At 37.2% G+C, this 21,449-nt stretch overlaps 1 protein-coding gene across 38 annotated transcripts in view; it reads right to left on the reverse strand.

The window, feature by feature from the left end:
• Positions 1-5,429: 5,429 nt before the first annotated feature.
• TCF4 (transcription factor 4) overlaps positions 5,430-21,449 on the reverse strand; it is a 324,983-nt gene continuing 308,963 nt past the window's right edge. For 25 of the 38 annotated variants that reach the window (XM_065598769.1, XM_042850651.2, XM_065598774.1 and 22 more), the window contains 5 exons: positions 12,596-12,731; positions 11,103-11,265; positions 8,072-8,301; positions 6,144-6,284; positions 5,430-5,610 (listed from right to left, as the gene is read on the reverse strand). In XM_065598769.1, coding sequence (XP_065454841.1) covers positions 6,148-6,284; positions 8,072-8,301; positions 11,103-11,265; positions 12,596-12,731 — 666 coding nt within the window. In that variant the 3' untranslated portion in view covers positions 5,430-5,610; positions 6,144-6,147. The remainder of the gene's footprint in view (positions 5,611-6,143; positions 6,285-8,071; positions 8,302-11,102; positions 11,266-12,595; positions 12,732-21,449) is intronic. The other 13 variants (XM_065598779.1, XM_065598775.1, XM_065598770.1 and 10 more) reach the window with 1 other exon arrangement.

The following is a 21,449-nucleotide window of genomic DNA, read 5'->3' on the forward strand; positions in this document are numbered from 1 at the left end:
ATATCTTGCATGTTATACAAATGCTGTGTACAACCAAAATCTCTAGCTGCTCCAAAAGACGGTGAATATCCATTCTACAAAAATATCACTTACAGTGCTTTATGCAACAATCATTTTAATCTGTACAACTTTTCCTTTTATAATATGTGATGCAAGTAGTATGTACAAATTGGAAAACTGTGGTACACATCTGGATTGATAAGATCCAACAGGGCCAACCAGAAGTTATTTTGTAAAAATGTTAATACAATGAAATAGTGATGTGGTTTACAATATTCAACTTCTAATGATCATTCAGCTCAGGTCTTAACTCAGCTCTAAATGCAAAAATGTAGCAGAGAAAGTTCTGCCAAACAGCTGAAATACTGATCTTGTAAGGTGAAAACTGACTGGACATGGCAATCTGCAGCATATCAAAGTACTAGTACAGTTTATATTTCTTCAAATGCATAGCTTCAAATTTTACAGATTCAATGTATTTTTCCAATGGGTTACTGCTTTAGGAATTTTGCTTTGGTTTTGGTTTCCATGTGTCCCCGTACAATTTTTATGACACTTCTTCCTTGGTGTAACATGCTTAATATTCTTTCAGTGGCTGAAATACAGATGTTTTACTTACAGAATAGAATCAGAGCTATATGATAATGAGAGTGAAAATGATCTTACATTTATATAGCACTTTCATCCAAGAGGACCTGGAAGTGCTTTACAAATATTACCAACAGATTTAAAATTACACTGAAGTGCAGCCATCTATGGGTTGAAATACTGAAATTAGTTTACAGTTTAGAATCACAACACAACAATTTAGGTCACAAATAAAGAACACTGTTTTCTATTAAAATAATAGGGGACTCTTAAGTAAGCAAATTGAAAGTATCCAAGATGGAATTTGGCAAAGACACCTGAGTGAAAGTGAACACCTTTTACTTTTACAAAAACAAAATTCTATGGGAGCTTTAATAATCAGGTGGTCCAGACCTGTTTTACGTCTCATCTGAAACATAATACTTCCTACACCACAATGGCAGCATAATGCCATTGGTTTACTCAGAGGGAAAAATGCCATCTAGTGATCACCAATACACTTCCTGCAGCACCTATGGGTATGGATAATGCAAAATGAAATGAAACAAAAGTGTCGGAAACAGTTTATAAAAATGGCACATTTATTGCTACAGAACGGTCATGTACATGACGGCATCGAATAACTACAGATGAGAAACAGGTAATGGCCTACACCAAGCTGTGTATTTTTTTTTTGTTTTTTGTTTTGTTTTTTTATGTTCTTGAAGGAACTCCAGCACACAACCTGTTTGGACACTTCTACAAATCAGAAATACACCAAAAACATGAAAAAATCGAGGCACTCAGCCACACATTGAAAACAAGGTGTAACTGTTTATCTTTTTTTAAAAATCTTTTTCCCTTTTTTTCATTTTTTCCCATTTTTTTGTTGTTTTGTTTTTACTGCTGTAGCTATGTGAACAGTCGCAAAATTCCCCCTGTTGCGACCTACAACTAAAAAAAAAAAGCTACCATACAGTTTCATCTCAGTAACACATGGTAAAATAACATCTTTTAAATAGTAAAATAAAGTAACAAACTTTTACTCAGAATGATTCCAAAAATCTACAAAGAAGAAATATTCAGAATCTGACAATTTTTTCCCATAATATTCATGGTATAAAAGGATTGCTCCTGTGAAAAATAAGCCAAATATATTTTTTATTTTTAAATTTAGGGGTTTTTTTCCTACTAGGGTGTACTACAGTCTATTTTATAGCAAAAAGAGCACTAGACAAACGAAGCTTTATAACAAAAAGCCAGGCACTGATACATGGTAAATCTCTGCTGTTTTTTTTTTCTTATCTTCACTTAATTGCATCACAAGTAACAAGAATGAAAAAGGCCACAGTTCATATATTTTCACCATTACATAAGTCTATAATACTTGAAATGAGTATGGTCAAACCAGCACTGCACAAATATGAATCAACTTCAAGTCCCATGAGAAAGAACATGTCTTTAAAAAACAAACAAAACATAAACAAAACAAAAAGATAGGCCCCAAAAGGCCATGGTGCCCCATGTGTTGGAATTAATCATATTCCACCCTTCCCCTCCTCCCCCCACCCAGTCAACCAGTGGACTAATTTTTATTTTTTGTGCTTGTTTCCGCCGAAATCTCTTCATTCCTGGCAATATACTGTATAGTTCACTTCTTGACACAGATCAGATTCTGCCTGGTGGATACAAAGATGAAACTTTCCTCTCCCTGACTCCCCATCCTCTCCCACCCCCCATCTCCCCAAAGAATCGGAAGACTGAATCAGTACAAGTTGCATCACTGGTAGGACTGACAGTTGTATAAACGTTAGTGTTCCTTGCAGCTACACAGAAGACAAATGGTTAAAAAGTTCTAGATGAACAGATTCCCTATTCAGCATAGTCATAAATTACTTGAATGTGGAGGTGGATCATTTATTAAAAAGCTGCTATTTTAATCAGTGTTTCTTAAAGAGTTTCTAAGCCAGGTTTATTACCATATAATACACAGCCTTCTACAATCTTAGTGTCATCAGCTAAATACCTGTGACAAATCCAGCGTGGGACACTAATTCCTCCCTTGGGATGGGAAATAATGAAAAGAAAAAAAAATATCAAACACTACACACTTGCTTGTTCATTTTTCTTTTAATCTCAGACTATCCAGAATCTGAGTGGTATCGAGGTATCCGCACAGTTAAATCTAGTGTGGATGAAGGTTTGCCCTTCAAAGGCTATTTTATTCCTAAAAGGGAAGTTTACTATAAAATCACCACCTTATTGAGAGGTACAGTTCACCAAAACTGGTGGGTAAAAACTGAAACTTCTACTCAATTTGAGTGAGAGACAAATGTAAAGACAAGAAATACAAAGAAACCCCCCCATTCCAATTTTTGTTAAAAATGTCAATAAAGGTAAACATTTATTTTTGTTCCGATTTTTTAAGAGTAAACATGAATTTGGTTTTATAATGCATTTTCTGATAATAGTTATCAGAAGCAATGCTCTTAAAATTCTTCAATAGTAAAAGGGCTATTTTCATTTCCTAAACCTGATGTGTACATGTATAGATAAAAGTGAATATGATCTGTTGGGTTATAATTTGCCTGCAAAAAATATGGTTTGTTCATTGTTGTTTCACTCTTCATATCAATGTATATGATACTGATAAAGAGAAACCTTAAGGATACCAGCACTCAAAAGCATAGTTATCATTAACAATGGGTGAGATTAATCTTTATCACACCCATTTTCATATAAACCAGGCCTGTTAAAAGTCCAGCATTTTAAAAATAATATTCATTTGTAATTCTGAATTAAACCTTGTGCCTGCTGCTCTATTGTGTATAGCTAATCGTGTAATCCACCTCCACATTTGAGAAACTTATCAACAAATCAAAGCATTTTAAATTTTCCCACTACTGAACATATTTACAGGTTTCAACACGCACGCAGCTAATCAAAATGTTTATGGGTATGTAGAAGGTGATCACATGTTAACTATCATATTTGTTCTTTACGTTTTCAGAAACAAACATAAAATTCAGATTCTTGTATCTCACTATTTCATTTAAATGAGACTTTTTTCAACCACACAGATTGTTTTTAAACAAAAAATGATACAATGTATTAAAACACATAATAACAAGAGTCTACATGTAAAAATATAACTTTTACATACACAATTTCAAAATAATGATACGTTTGCCATTTGTTGCATAAAATTTACAAATGTATTTTTCATTACTATATAACTGGCAAAACAGGAGAACAGATGGAACATTTAGACCGTTTTGATGGATTTATGGCATTTACTCAGTGCTGATAGGTGGAAAATCTACTTGAACAGGGAGATTTTATTTAAAATACATGCCAGGTTTGTGTGGCTGTAAAAATAGAAACTAGAATTAGAGACAAAAGGATGCTGACAAATACTTAACTAGGAGCACTATCTGTTAATTGTACTGTACACCAAAGTCAATCATGATAAGATTCACTATGGAAGTTGGTTCAGTTGTGCCCAGACTTCAAAGCTAGTTGTCTGATGAGTTGCTGTGCCATAGTTTGATCTATGTTACTATTAAATATGTTAAGTAAAAACTTCATTCATACTGGCCAGAGAAATACTGTACTACCCACCTACCCCCTCCTCAAGAAAGTGCAACTTAATGCTTTAGGACTCATAAGGCTTGTTATAATGTTGCATGATGACTGAATATTGGCATTTCGCAAATGAAGGAGGAGGCAGCAAGTGGTCTACATTTAAGTAATCCACTTGAAAACAAGAAAAGAATGAAAAAAGAAAGTCAATCAAATCTGTCACACTGCTTGCAATTTTCCCAATTGATGGATTCCCCCCACCCCCCAAATCTGACCGTGTATTCAGAAACGCCTCACTGCACACTATTTAGGCTACACACATAGGTAACACTTTAATTGGTTTGTTAAATCACAGCCACTTTGATTATGTAATGTTTCTGATGATATAAACATTGGAAGGCACAGTGGTAACATTGTAGCATTCTAACCTTGTACCTCTGAAAATCCCAGAATAGGGTCAACAAGAGCAACATTACGATTCAAACTCATTTTGCCACGTCTCAGTAATGCAGCCTGTAATATCTACACATGATGAGACTTTAAAGTCCTGTGTTCCTAAAAGACTGGAGAAACAACTCTCTACCTACTTATGAATGAGAAGCAACGTCAGGGTCAGCATTTCAGCCTGCACTACCCCTCCAGAGACAGAGTTGGCACTACAGGTTACAATAACAAAAACAGGGGAGCGGGACAGAAATAAGACCAAAAAATCCTTATTTACAGTAAAATCTTCTTTTTAAAAAAGTTAATCAGTACTATTTTTTTACAGGAGCAAAAAAGTCTGAAACAAATGAACAAAAGCTTACCATATTCACTAAATTTTTAATATATATTTATATATATATTTATATATATATATTTGTCATAGGTCTATAAGATCCATCTGTTCCTCCTACCCTAAGGAATGGCTAATGTCATCACTTCAGTTTTCATTAGGACGTTTGCTGGTTTTGTAAATATCTGGGCAGCAAAGCTTCCCTTTTAATATCCAGTAAGTATAAACACTAGCTGTCTAGCACACCAACAAAAACGTTCATTTTTTTCTTCAGAAGTACACTTTTTCATTATTGCAAGTTTACAATTTTAAATTAAATATTTTTTTTTCAGACTTACAAATTAATTATATTTTTTTTTCCAAAAGAAGTTTAGGCACAAATGCATTGTCCCACAGTGTGGAGAAGATTGCCATTCAGTCTCTAGGCTGTGCATTTACAGCTCGTAACATACTGCTTTAAACATTCTGAATGATATGTTAAAGAGAGTCGTCCCTCAAGTTGCACTTTTTGCTTTTGTTTAATAATCGGGAATGCTGAAATCTCTTGCGTCTGTGATTCTTAACTACTCAGACTTGTCTTATATTACAAAAAAGGGGTTAAGGAGAAGTGTTTATGTGGGATTAAGATAATACAGCTGTTAAGGAAGTGGTCTCTTGTTTAAATGAAGAAATGTGGCAACTTGGACCTGTGAAGGAAGTGAAAAAATAAATCAGTCCAGTACTGCTGAATACACACAACTTTCTCTTCTTTGAATAAATGATTTGAACATATTATTGGAAATCTAAGTGCAGGTGCAAGATGATTAAATTTAAGTAAATTTTATAATGATGGGCCTAATTTTATTCCTAGTTGCACATATGCAACCATAAGAACGGCCATACTGGATCAGACCAAAGGTCCATCTAGCCCAGTATCCTGTCTTCTGACAGTGGCCAGTGCGAGGTGCCCCAGAGGGAATGACAGAACAGGCAATCAAATGATCCATGCCCTGTTGCCTATTCCCAACTTCTGGCAAACTGAGGCTAGCGACACCATCCCTGTCCATCCTGGCTAATAGCCATTGATGGACCTATCCTCCATGAATTTATCTCCTTTTTTCAACCCTCACCCCCACTCCCAATCTGGTCCAGAGTCTACAGAATGACTCTGTGTTCAGTGTCTTTTGCTGAATTACTTGTGTATTTATTGTGCTTTGGTCACAGCTGAAAATGAACTTGCCTTTTTACATCTGTCCCATATGATTGGATGCATCTCCCATTCCAGGATGGGGTCCTGCCAAGGAAAGTGGAGGGGGATCTGAAGACACTTTCTCTTCTTCCCTTCTTTTCAGACATGCTGCTTTAGGGTTCAGATTCCTTTCTGTTGAATTGAAGCAAAAGGCCATTTCAAATATGTTAAGTTTTACAGCAAAATGTTTTGTTCACTGAATTTGCATCTGACAATTAATTTATCAGTTACTTCTTATAGATTTCCAGTATACTTTAAAAGCTTTAAAGCGTGTTTTACAAGTGAACATCCAATTTTCTTTATAACACGAAGTCTTTGTCATTAGAATATTCCTTTCAAGGTATAGAAATTTAAAGGGTGGCATTTGTGATAAAGGCTTTGATGCTTTTAAGCAGTGCAGCTTAGTACGTACATTTTGCAAATACCTTCATGTTCATGCAATGGCCAAGGGGTTAGCCAAGCTTAATATTACATCTTGGATCTTTCTAAGTAACTCAAAATTTGAATATTGGGAATATCAGGGATGTGTGTCAAAGACTAAACTGCCTTCCTCATTTTCTCATTAAGGTCAGACTTCCAAAAGATAATTTCAAAAATGGAAAATAAGTCTAGAACCACAATGTTGAATTGGACCCCCAGATCCATGCACTCCCAAACACTGAGTTAGTGAGCTCAGACTCGACCTGAATCATGCAGATAGGACCTGTCTCCATAATATGCTGAACTGGAACCTTGAAACCCAGGAACTTTATGGTACAACACCTGGACTGGATGCCAGATGTGAGTGTTGTGGGCTCAAGTGCATTTTTAGAATAATCTCTGTATCACCAAGTATTACAGACTGGTACTGTATGTTAGACAGGCCTGGCTAACCTCAAAAAGGTTTGTTTTAACATGACTGAAGAGCTAGAGGAATTGAAGAAGATGTGGTAACATTTTCTGGAAGTTGGCAATTTACAGATTGACCACTTTGTCTTCTTTTAGGTAACAGGAAGCATTTTTAAATCAGATTTTTCCACATGGCACATTATAGCGTAATACTGTACATTTTGTTTTGGAAGTATTTTTCAATGTTAAAAAAATTGATAATTTCTCAATTATTTTTGCCTCCTGGTTCTGGGAATCAGATTTTCCTGCTGTGAATGTATTAGTGTTTAGCTGCAACAGCTTTGGCATAGATAGTGCCAAAGGGTTAATTTACTATTGTTTCATTTCATGTACTCTCAACACAGCCTTGCAACACTGATCAGCCAAAAAAGGAGACGGATGAAAAGCAGGCTACCGACATTACACTTTATGTATTCCAAAACCTAGAGTTCTAAATCTAATGGAAAGCAAAAGGAGAGTTTTTCTAAGAACTGGAGATAATGACCAAACTAAAGAATTTTTCTTGTGCTATTATATATGCATTTGCACATAAAAGTCTGTTTTCATCAGCAGGGCCGGCTTTAAGCCGATTCGGCCGATTCCCTGGAATGGGGCCCTGCGCCTAAGAGGGCCCTGCAACGTCCGGGACTGCCGGCGGAGCGGGGAAAAAAAAAAAAAAAGCCGCGTCCTGCTTCTCCCCCCTCCTTCCAGCGCTTGCGCCGCCATACAGCTGATCAGTGCAAGCCTGGGAGGAAGGGGTGAGGAGGAGGAATGCGGCGTGCTTGGGGAAATCGCGGGGCCAGGGTGGGGATTTGGGGAGGGATCCAATGGGGCAGAGAGGGGGCGGAGTCGGGGCGGGGCTGGGGCGGAGTTGGGGCGGCGGAGGGGCGGGGGGGGGCGAGACAATTCACGTCCCGGCGTGGGGCCCTGCACCTGCTAAAGCCGGCCCTGTTCATCAGTACCTACAACACCTTACAGTGATCCTTGAGAACCAGTGGAGCTAAATGCTGCTGGATAGATAACCTGTTGCAGGAGAGAACTGCCAAACTGACCTCTGACTTGCTGTTCTAAGCTGAGGATGACAGCCACAGCCTGGTGTAGAATCAGGAGTTTGGTTTGGGGTTTGTCACTCTTCAGATGGAGTTGTACCATCCGGCCCAACTCCTTGAAAGCCTCATTAATGTCACGCACACGTAGGCGCTCACGAGCATTGTTGGCCATTCTCCTTTCCTTCTCTCGCTCTGCCTTCTGCTCTGGTGTAAGGTCTTCATCGTCGTTATTGCTGAGAGACAAAAGGAACACGGTATTTTCTAATGGTGTGGGAAAAAAGTAAGGCAGACTCTTTAAACAGATTTCATCCTAAACCACTGCTGCAATGCATAGGCAGCAATTTTCTGGCTAATTCTAACTTGCCAATAAGCCTTCGCTCCATGTACAATATATTATTTTGCTGATAATCATATTTAAATCCCTCTATATTTGCTCTGAGTAGAGCGCCTAGGTTTGTATTGAAGCCTTTACCAGCTAAACAAAACAGAATACAATGGCCTCTGCTAGTAACAACAAGAGAAAACAGTACTTTTCAATAACATATTTTACAAAGCAGCACCACAGCCAGTATTGTTACATTTGCATGCATGACAAATCCTGGGAACCTACGTAATTGATATTTTAACTACAACTCCTTTACATTTCACATTGCACTTTGAACTCACAGGGAAGACACCGGTCTTAAACCAAATCAAGTTCCAGTCATTTTTTTTTTTAATTTGGTATTCTTAAGCAAGGAATATAGAAATCGTTACAGGGTCTATGCAGCTGAAATTATATATAGCCCTTTGGGTCACGTAAGGGAAAAGAGATCCTCTGTGCAGGATTAAAAGGAAAGTAATAGAATGTCCTTACCAAGGAGCTGAGGAGTTAATGTAATGTGCGGGTTTACTGTCTTGCAAGACTAAAAGGTAGGAGCAGAGCAGGATCATGTGACTGTGATTAGTGACGTGCATGCAGATTATACCTCTTTTACCCTACAATTCTGGGCATGGTGCCGATGGCTACCTGTCCCATTCCCTATCAATGCCATTGTGAGTAGGTTCATGAATCAGATAAAGGCCCCTTACTCTTCTATAATTGATGGGTGGGCTACTTTATCTGCTGCTATCTGATAATGTGGTATAAAATGGGGCTCTCAGGCCTGGGCAGCTCAGAAATAACAAACCTCAGCCAGTAGGGGGACACCTTAGAATGTTTTCAGTTTAGTTATCTGTTGGGCGATTCTGGAAGGACCAGCCCCTGTCATTTAGATGGTGTGTGTGTGTGTGGGGGGGAGGGGTGGGAGGGGAATACTGTACTTGGCTTGGCAAAGTCTGATGCCACCTGTGTTAACACAGACTTGGAAAGCCACAAAAAGATGGGTTAGGAAGCATACAAGCACTATCAAGTGGCAAACAGGATGTAGAAGCAACATAGTCAGGAAGGCCCATGAAATTTCTGTGTAATTTACAACTGGATAGAGCCCTAAGTTTAATTTCTGCATCATTTTGTGCAATAAAACCTGTTTCTATCCTAAACATAATGACAATGATTTTAAACTGAACACGTATTTTCCAGTGACTCAGTGGCTAATACATATTTTAAATTGGTTATGCAAATATATTGGTAAGTTTAACAGCCCTAACACAACATGTATTTAGAAGTATAACTAAATAGCAAGAGTAACCTTTTCAAGTTGCAAGGTTCTTAAAAACAAAAATAACAGTTTACAAAAGCTTCAAAGCACACATTCATATGCATAAGTGACAGCCTACTTGTTAAATTAACAAGAAATGAGAAGATCACCCTGCAGCAGCATAAAGGTGCTTTTGTCTTGCCACATCATCCATGGACATGAAAGCACCTCTTCTAAATCTGATTTTTCCAACACATCATTTATTATGAGAAAACCTCAACTTTTACTCTGCTCATAATAGATGTGTATGTAATTAATATTTTTAGAAATCAATGAGTGCCGGAGAATGTTGTTATTTTTTTTTAAGAGCAAAATGCTTGCTCTGTGCAACCAAACTAGTGTTTTTGGAATAAAGATGATTGATCTTATTCAGAGGCTTCCCATTTTCAGACAGTATCCAAGACTGTTGTTTTGAAGGAGAAGTGACACCTCAAACTCGGATTTATCTTTTTTATTTAAAAACCAAACCAAACCAGGAGAGGACCTCAATTTCAATTTTACTGGTATTCTTAGCTTTGATATAGGACCAAAAGGTGAAAATCAAAAGCTTGACTCCATAAACCAGGTCCCAACATAGAACTCAGCGTTGACAGGCCACTAGATATTATTGTAGTAGGAAACTTCTCCTTTATCCTGGTGGTTAGTGCTTAGGGCTTCTATGCATGTGAGTAACATTCACCAAGGACATAAGGTCCAAGATGATAAAATCCAAGGATATGCCTTCACTAATACTTTGTAATATTTTATATAGCATGCAGAACATATTTAGTCCCAGTGGCAATCCAAGTATAATCATGCATTTCATGGCCATTGATGCCTGCAGGGGAGAAATGTTTGTCTATATAAAGATACCAAGCCATTCTTGGGAGCAGGGTATGATATGAACACCCAGCTTCTCCTAAAAGCTAGATAAAGGGCTGGCATAAACAGGCCTAATGGATTTATTTAAAAATGTAAGAGACAAGAGTACAATATGTTGGACACTGGTAAACTGTCATGCAAATGTGATCTGTTCTGAGAACCCTACATTAAAAAGTGAAAATAAATATTTTATTCCAATTTTTAAGCAGAGGTGTGGATGAAAAGCAATCTGCTAAGCATATTTTAATCTTATAAAAATTTTATATTGGGATAATTTGCTTAGTGTCCAATTTCATGATTTGAAAGGAATTTTAGGAAGTCTGGAGTACAAGTATCTGAAATTATACTGTTAGTACTACCAGAACTTGCCTTCAGTTTCCTCTTAGGCTGTGGTTTTACCTGCCAGGAAAAAACTCATGAGTTTCTTCCAGTTGTTCACTTCATCAAAATCCAGTAAAGGAATTAAATGAAGCGACACTATTATATACTGTTACCTAGATCTTGACCTAGTAATTGATTTGATATCCTTCTTGTCATCGTCTAGTTTCTTGTCCTCAGAAGATTTTGTGTCCTGAAGGTTTTCGTCTCCTTCGTCATCAGATTTGATTTCAGAGCTGCCTGAAGATACACTCTGCCCTTGCAGTCCAGTTGGCATACCTATGGGAAAACACAGTGATTTTCTGTTACCAATGTTTAAGCAAAGGTTTGAATGCATTTGCATGTATGTTCCTTACTAATGCCACCTATTGTTGGATCTGTGTTCCCGTCTGTTCTTACAGCCACTCATTTGGACTGACTGGTGCAGAAGGGAGTTTCAAGAATGCAGCTGCTGAAACCATTTTTCAGCACTGGCTTTGAGGCTTAATTCCACTTCGCAATCTTTCTGGAATAGATGATAATTTCACTGTCTACCAAACATCAGCTAAACTGCAATTAAAATCATAATCATGGAAATCACACACCTCATGTTCTGATTAAGAACCCAAGTGTCTATGAGCTATTACGCTAAGCTTTTTCCTTGAGCAACGATTTAACAAGAAATAGTAATAAAAGACTGCCCCTCTATAGCACCTTCCATTCAAGGATCTGAAGGTGTTTTACAGATTCATTACCTGTATCATTCCCATTTTACAGAAGGGAAACTGACACACACAGAGTTCGTGATCTTCACCAGCCTCACACATTAAGCCAGTGGATTGGCTGTGTAATAAGACCTAGAATTCCTGACTCCCAGTTCTTTGTTAAAACACTAGACAATGTTTCTTCTTCTTAAAAAAAATCTTAATATGCCATTTCCATAAAATAATCAAAATACCTTAGCCATGAAGAATGAGTAAGAGCTTGTAAGCCATCATAAAAGAAATTTTGAGTTGTTTCTTCCATACTTTAATTGTAAAATTAGCAGCCTCTAGGAATAAAGATAGACCCTAGATGTACTCTAGGTTCAGTTAGTTTCACACGTATTTTGAAACAATACTGCATCTATACATATAAATCTTACAGGATTCACAAAGCACAGCAAATACTGTAATACAATTAAAATCAGTTTGGTATTTTCCCTCGCATCTAACTGAAGTCAATGGGAATTCTGTGTGCAATGGAACCGCAGGGTCTTAAGTTTACTCTTTTTGATTTTGCATCCTAAAACATTTTCTACATTTCTCTACTGCTTGAGTTATGTTAGTACTAGAACTTGCTGTCCTGGGCTAAATTGCTTGGATGCTTGTAATTGTGATTACTAGAGCATACCAGATAGGATGTCTGGATTAATCAGAACTATATATCATGTTACTCCTGACTCTCTCCTCCCACTCAAGCTGCACTATGGTCTCATTGTGTATCTGAGTTATCACTACTATGAATCCAAGTTCCAAGTAGACTCAATTCCAATCGCTGTAGCATGTATAATTAAAGTTTTTTAATGTAAAAATACAAGCGTTTAAGACTGCCACATGGCAGTGTCCTGACAGTATTTTGGTGTACTTACCCCTGTATGGATCTTGGGGTGGATTTAAATCAGGGGAAGTAGCAGACTGAACTGGCAGCTGTGGAACTGGAACCTGATTTGGCACAAGCGAATGGCTGCCACGCAGACCGACACCATCTTCACGATGAGCTCCAACCTGTAAAGAGAAGAGTCACAGAGTTGAATGTGATATGAAGGTGAATACGGATGTAACAAGTTCCTCAGACAGTGAAGAGAGACTAAAGAGAAAGGCAGACATCTAAAAATAATGTTCCCTGTAGCTTTTTCACTAGAGGGCGCCGATGTACTGTATATCTACATAATATGCAAAACCACTTAACACTCAAGAAGATGCTGTGCAGCACATTTAGTGACAAATATGGCAGAGTAGCTCAGGCAGGTAAAACGTCAAATTGTCTCCCAGGGTGCTGCAGTGGAGCGCACTGATTCGTACCCATCTGTCTTCTATCATGTCCGCCAACAGATCTGACAATTATCTTAATGCCCATATGCTTAATTGTGGGCTTCTCAATTCCCCCATTGCTATCGGAAATCCTGCAGGAATTTAAATTTGGCATTCAACTTTCATTTCAGGGGATAAGATTCTCAAGCCTGCCATTTTTTTTTTTCCATAATGCCAGCTAAGCCTCTGACAGCGGAAGCTACAGCAGTATCTGACACAGCCCCTATTCGGCACAGATATAATAAAACATCACCTGGCTTTCCAAAGCTAGAAGCCCATTCCAAATTAATGTTCACTGTATTTCATTAACCATAGAGTTCCAAATCCAAAGGGGCACCATTCCTGCCAACACCATGACTCCGGGTAATATACCAATAAAGGTTTTATTAAACACACCAGTAATGCCATCATCTTAGCTGACAGTGCAGGCACAATGGAAATACGTCCATTATTTTCCATGTACACTGCTCATTGATGCACTTTATAAGCTAAAATTGTCACAGAATTAAATACAATGGACGGTAAGGAAGGACAGTTATTTACTTTGAGAGCAGAATTATCAGAAGCTGTGGACAGGCACTCTGATTTCAAAGAGCCTCTATAGTACACCACTGGAATTGCAGGGAGCAATCTCTTACATTTCTTAAGTTAAGACATACCTTAAAGCCAAATAACACCTTGAATGGTATAAACCAACATTTCTACATGTAACAGTTTTCATCCTGGACGTTCTCAGGTACTGATCCTACCATTAGATGAAATGTGTCTCCACAGATTATACATTCCGTAGAGAACTCTAGGTGACTCTTCATTCTCAAAAAGTATTATCCATGGTTCAGTTCTCCTGGACTACTAAATAGACTTAGGAATGTTTCTATTCAGACTTACAAGATAATACAGTCTGATTCTTACCAGCAAGGCAAGACCACAGTAAGAAACATAAAAGGGAACATTTCCAAAGGGGACTCAAGAAAACGTTTTTCTTTTTCAGACTAAATTCAGATAGCCAAAAAGCCAGTGTAATATAACAGAGATAAAAACACTCCCCCTTTTGAAACACTTTAATTTTTAAAACATGATATCTCAAGAGGAGACTTTGGAAAATTAGTACATTTACTCATATATTTGGTTGCAAGAAAAAAAAAGGTGGTGTAGCTTATAAGTCTAGAGATCTAAAATGCCACCACCACAGGAATAGTGTTGCATATAAAATACAAGAGGTTTCAAGAATCTCAAAGATTCAGGAGAGAAATTTAGTGAGGAGCACTCTGATAAAAGGGCCCTTAAGAGCAGCTTCTTATTTGTGAAAGGAAACTATGGTGGCTAAACATACTTTTTCTGGAGATGGATAGAGTTAAAGTTCTGTAAACTGTAGAGGATTTTCTGTGGTAAAGCTGGGGGGACAAGTGTAGGAATCCATTTGGTTTCACTCTAAATGATGACATTTTCACTTGGAAAACAACCAGCAGACTTCTTTTGAGCTACTTGAAGGTGTTGATATACTTTGGCAGACATGTCATCCCATTCAAAATGTCTACCTCCTTTCAGCCAAATTGTAGTTGACATTAAGACTGTAACTAGGATGGCTAAATCCAGGACACATGATTCTGAGTGTTCATTTTGACTGAGTTCCCTAATGATATAGTCTATGGTTTTATCATAAAACAAGAGGAGCTGGCTGAAAAAATCCAAAATTTACAAGTTTGATGATTTTATTGAAATCTTTAATTTAGAGAAAAAGGGATGAAATTGTTGACAACTACTTTAGTGAAAATGATATTTTTTTAACCAGTTCTAATAAAACCTACTAAGAAAAGTTGCAGACTTCTCCTCTTCTTCACCTTCAAAGAAATTTTGGAAGTAATATTATCTTATTTCTCACAAATAAATGGGCAAGTTTGTCTATTTATATTTTCTCTTTTACTGCCCCAAATCTAGCAAGTCTGTTGAGATGAACAAACACTTGTTGCAGTGAACTGGCCATAAGCCATACATTAGGGAAAGACCTGGTCTTATCATCTACGCCAATGTACTCAACTCTGCCCAGGAAGGGTTATCTCACTTTCTGTGATATGAATGGCAGTCAGAAAGGTCCATCTGGGCATTGTAAAGCTTCAGACTTTGGGGCCTTCAAAACACAAAAAACGTATATCTTACCTGGCTAGGTCCGTCAATTGCAATAGAGTTGTGGCAGGGCTGAGTTTAACCCAAGAATATTGACTCTATTCCACTCTGTTCGTTGCTATAAAATATAATTATGTGATCATCTGCATGTTCTATCTTTTTGGATATTTCATTTATGAAAATCTGTAGCTCATTTAAGTCTGTTCAATGCCAGGACACTGTACTGCACCTGGAACTCCTAGAGGGACCAAGAGATGTACTACAAAAGTTCTTCAGTCTATTTTGGACGCATATTTTAGAATAACTTGGGAATTAATCATTTATCATTTTATCTCTCTCTGTTCCCACATTCAGTGATTTCAATCTAACCAAACTACATATATAACTGCCCACTTTGTGTCACTCTCACACTCCCCTACTTTCCCTTATGTCTCGGACTTCTCCCTTGCCTACAATGCCTCATCTTCTTCAAATCCCCCCTCAAAACATGCTTCCTTCCATGAGTTCTATAAACCCTAGTCGTCTCCTCAAAAACAGTTAAAAAGAACCATGAACTACATCAACTTATGCTTAACATCACTGCTTTATCACTGCCTTTTGACATTACCCCTCTCTTTCTCTCATCTACATCTATTTTGACTGTAAGCACCTGTGGTCTATCTTCGGTGACTTTACTAAGCCTAGCATCCCATAGTTGTTGCTAGGTAAATGATAAATAAATAGCATAAACTCATTGCAGCAGTGGCTGAATACTCTGATGTCAGCATTAACCTAATCAGAGCACTTCACCAAAAGTAACGTGGCTTTATTGTCTTTTGAGATACTTCCTGACATAAAATGCACAAGCACTTTCATCCTTCAGTCCTAAGTACATAACCAGTCACCTTGATTTGAGGGAGCAAAGACTGATCCAGAGACACCACACTGAACTTTACTTTTATGTAAAATGTCCTTTGCATTCGATGTCCTGAGAGCCATGATGAATCCCTTAAATTGGAAATGGAAAGACAGAAAGGTGGAACTGATCAGAAAATGCTATGAATAAAACTCTCTTCAGTCTTTCCTTTGTTGCAATGTGCCAGTCATAATTGCTTATATGAGAAAAGAGATGCCATTTTGGTCTACTACCAAATGTTGATGTTCTGGAACTGAACACTTTTCTTTCCTGGTGGGCAGTTTTGAGGGGGAGTGCCAGCATGTAAATGGGAACTGTATAGCCCCCCCTTATATATATAAGGTCAAATTTACAAAAGCACTTAAATGACTTAGAGCCTAAGTCCCATTTTCAGAAGCAACTTAGGCACTTTCATTGACTTTCAATGAAATATAAGCTCCAAAGTCATTTAGATGCTGTAGAAAATTTTTACCTATAGACAATGTATTTTACTGATGTATAAAAGTGTGCCAATTCCTATTGTATCTAGGTACACATGCATATAAACACACATTTTCTTTCTTCCTTTCATTACTTTAGTTATCAATATCTTTATCATTATTGCAATCCTGTCTAAATAGGGCAATCTTTGAAGGTCCTTCTATCTGTAGTTGCAGCTAGTACCTAATATGATAGCTGCTCTGCTTAGTAGCACTGGTCATGCCTGTGCACCAAAGACTGTTTTCTTTCTGTATTCAATTGAACTTTAACTGCACTCTTGAACTTTAAGGGCTAGTTTAATAAGCCTCTGCCTGTTTTCCTGTGTTCTCTCACAACTGTAGAGATCAGCTGATGTGCTTTATCATACAGCTGATAGATATGAATGTCGTCTGATATCTGATGGCAGAATGTTCTCAGTGGAGTACAGTTGACTGAAATTCACTTCCTCCGTTGGTTTGACAGACTCTCGGTTTGTAGAGTGGTTGGGTTTTTTATAAATAGTTACTATTGTTTAGCTAATTTTGGTCTTACAATCATGGTTACCCTACCTTGTGCTGATGGAATAATGTACTCCTTAGCCATCTGGGACTCAAGGACCAAATAAGGTTCCTTCCAGGAATATCCTTAAATTGTGAACCTCATTTGCAAATAGTGGGTAAGTCCTTCAACAATAACATCAGATACCAATCCATCTGCTATCCCCAACCAATGAGCATTTTGTCTGTGATATGAACAACAGGTTTGCCCCAAGACAAAGTGAAGATATGACTCATTCCCCCCGGCCCAGGATTGAAGATCTATAAATAATACTATCTTTAGAGAATCAAGCTCAGTTTGAAGTTCTATTAATACTTCATTTATTGACCTGTCTTTAAACAGACCCCTACTTGAACATTCAGCAAATGAAAAACAAACAAAGTTTATGCTCAAATAAATTTGTTAGTCTCTAAGGTGCCACAAGTACTCCAGTTCTTCTTGCGGATACAGACTAACACGGCTGCTACTCTGAAACCTAGTATTTACGTGTAACTCTTTGTGTTTATTTCCTTTAGGGAGTCATAATAACAAAAAAATCTATTCTCTTTGAGATTTTTCAGCTAAAAGGAAACATCAGGAGAAGTCCTTATCTTGTGTTACTTTGGCCCCTGAGGTTAACAAACTCATGAATAACAAACATATTATATATATATATATATGTGTAGAAGCACAGTCCCAACCACCTGGGAGTAATTGGGGATCAAGATTAGGCTACTGGGCTTTTTAGCGTTAAATTCTTTGACAGGTGTTTCAATATTAGGATGATGGGTGTAGAGAAAATCCAGATGGAAAAACAGATACTTGCACTGATATTTTTGTTTGTCTTTCATGGATTTTTTTTTAAATTTTATGAGCTGAAATAATGGTAGATCTGGTTCTCACAGTATTTCCTTTGACCTTTTATATAAAGTATGGAGATATTCAAGTATGAATACCAAGCTTTATGGTTTATGCCTTTTGACTTTATTTAGATTTTTGTGGGAGTTACGTAGCCCTACCATAATAGAAGCAGCTATGGTTTTCAAAAGTATATTGCAAAAGTTGTTTGAAAAAGGGAAAATACTTTGATAGGAATAACAAAATATCTCAAAAGAACCTATAAAGTGAAAGCACATGGAGGTATATAGAATAGAAGCGTCTTTTCTATTAGGATTTTGGTTTAGCGGAACTAGAATATAGATTTAACCATACCAAAAGAGATGTGTATGTGTGGTGGCATTTGATGTTTTTTTTTTTTTTTAAAGATTCACATTTTGTTTTCTGTTAAAGCTAACATGAAACTGTCTTGAGACTTTATTAACTTTCTAAAACTAGAACTTGATTAAAGGAAAAAGGTCACTTAGTCTTCTGGTGCATTCATCGTGTTTCAACCTTTGATTTAAAAAAATAATCAAACCCAACCCACTATCCTCCTCCAAAATCTGCCAAGAGAAACAATTAAACCCATGCATTCTCAATTTTCTGAATAGTTGAAAAATATAATTATAGTTCATTGACCCACAGGCAAAGGCCAGGGTGTGTAACAAGTTCACTGAATTCAACAGTTGTTCCAACTTGCCCATGATTCGCAGATTTCAAACACTGGCACTTTAAGTTAGGTGGCCTTTGGCAAGTCTCTGTCTTTCTTTGTATTTTGTTATATGTGGGGTGTTTAATGCAGACTGGTAAATATCACTGGACTATATCATGCTATTGATTTTTACGCAGAACCCCCACTGGCTTGAATGGAGGTCCTGCTTAAAAACTGGTCCATTGTATGTATCCTGTAGCTATCAACAAACAACAACAGAAAGACATTTACTGTTTTCACTCTCTTTGTTTCCAGGAAGCGTTTTTGAAAGTAATTATGCTTCTGTGTTTAAGAGGCCTATTTCATGGATGTGAAAATGTATTAAATTTCATTTGGCAGTTATCCAATCCTTGTTAATACTATCTCCTGAGATAAGTGTCTCCAAAACAGGCTTTAGACCTAAGCTTCTCCTCCACTATCATTCTAGAACTGCACAGCACGGTTAGAGCTTTGTCAGTCCAGGAACATCTAGTTAATGGAACTGACATGTAACTACCTAACCTCACCTTCATGAAAGTGCTATTAATAAGTGAACTGTTTGCAAAAGGATAGTTTCACCTTAGCTGCCTGTTGAATATGAACAGCTATATGCCTTTGAATTTCAAAATACTGATCTTTAAACTACAGTTGAATGATCAGAACCTTAAATTTGGAAATAAAACCTAAACAGAGGTCACACACAAACCTATGTGTGGATATATAGGTAGATTAGATAGATATTTGTTTTTCAGCAAACACAAAGAGAAAAGTTGACATGTTCTCACTGTAATTAGATACCCACTGACAAAGAAAACTGTTTTGGTATCTTTGAATTGTAATCTCCCCATGAAATATCAATTACATCTGATGGTTCAAGAGTGCTAGATTCCAGTTTTAATTATCTTGTCAATATCTCCATCATATGAAAAGAAAGGAAACTTATTTTCTCTAAAATGAAGGAACTCTATTGAAACCAAAAGTGCATCTATAAAAGTGAGAAACAGTCATACAAACATTACTTTGATTGCTCACAGATGGGCATTTGCAGTTCATGAATTGCAGGTAGCAGACAAAAGCTGAAAAAGTACCCCTTTGTTTACCATTAACTCTTCCCATACTGAGACACAGCACTTCAAACAATTCGTATTAACATATAACTCAGAAAGAATTTGACAAATTCCACTCTGAAAACAAAGATGCAAAGGGAATACTAACAGGTATTTTCTAATGCTTACAAATTCAGGAAGTTCAACTGAATGATTTCCCATCTCAGGATAACAGCTACATATCGCAATTAGGAAGAGATTAGTTCAACCAGTAAAGTCATGAATGAATTTAACGAGCAACTACCTTGGTACCTTTACAAATATGATGACCTTGAGTTATCCAATTAGATAAATAAAAACATGTGGCAAGCAAGTTGTAAAGTTATGCATGTTAACATGTGTTTAATATTGTCAAAATTTATAAGTTTGACAGAAAGCAGATTTGCGTAAAGCCCTTATAAACCTCAACTGCTATATTACAAAGGGAACAACACAGGCCACTTTGACACAAATGGTCTCTCACTCTATGTGTGCATTATTGGTCCAAATTATTCACTCTTACTTTACGGCACTGAAGTCTTTTATCTCCATGCTATACAATAATAATTTCCATATGACCAGTGGCTCAGTGATAAATAAGATCAAAAGAAAAAGGAAGGATTTAAAAAAAAGACATTAAGGGTGGCATTAAATCAGGAAAAATAGCAAAGTTCAACATTTTCTTAATACAGAAAAAAGTACCAAAGAATACTAAGCAGCTTTCCAAATATCTTATGAAAAGGAATTTTGCGAGCAAGTCATATGCAAAATCCATTTAAACGTTGACAAAAGTGGCAAAGCTGAAGTTCAGTATTTATATATATAAAGAGTGCCACGTCTTAAGTAGAGGCAGGGAGGCAGTCTGAACGAAACAGCGGCTTTCATGTTATGTACTGTATGATAGAATGCTGCATGGCAGGGCTCCATACATTTCTCTATACTCTTTCTGTTCTATTTAATGGAGGTAGGCTTGGGTAATCCAGTGTTTCTGAGGGAATCACAACATTGCTCAACTCTAACGTGAGCTCTGCAAAAGGAAGTTTTATTTGGCATTACACATTGACTGGAAGTGAAGAGCCAACTTCCCAAACAAATTTTCTTCTAGTGCTGCAAAAATTACAGTGTTAATCTCCATTCCCAAACAGCTGTTAATAATCTGTGAGAGGAGATGCGTTTTCTTAATTCTTTCTGCCTATAGATACTTTAAGTACACAAGGATTCTACATATTTTAGCTTTTGCTTTTTAACGACTAATTTAGGTACTGATCTTATTGGTACAATTGGCTCAGTCTCTATTCATGCTCCACTATAAAGTACCTAGCGAGCATTAATTCAATGTTCTGGTCCTCCACACTTAAACAGCATTTCTTTCATACTAGGTGAGACAACTGAAGTATTTTAAAAGAAATCAACCAGTTGCAACATACTATGGAGAGAAGTGGGTTGCCATGGCCACTGAAGTGACGTCAGTGAAATAATCCTTATGATTTCTTTCCTACAGGGATGATTATTCATTTAAGCATTAAGTATGGGGGAGGGATAGCTCAGTGGTTTGAGCATTGATCTGCTAAACCTAGGGTTGTGAGTTCAATCCTTGAGGGGCCCACTTAGGGGATCTGGGGCAAAATCAGCACTTGGTCCTGCCTAGTGAAGGCAGGGGGCTGGACTTGATGACCTTACAGTTCTATGAGATAGGTATATCTCCATATATAAGTATTGGCTAAATCCAGAGATATAAAAGG

The sequence above is a fragment of the Chrysemys picta genome, chromosome 6 (genome assembly GCF_011386835.1).
Source record: "Chrysemys picta bellii isolate R12L10 chromosome 6, ASM1138683v2, whole genome shotgun sequence".
NCBI lineage: Eukaryota > Metazoa > Chordata > Testudines > Emydidae > Chrysemys > Chrysemys picta.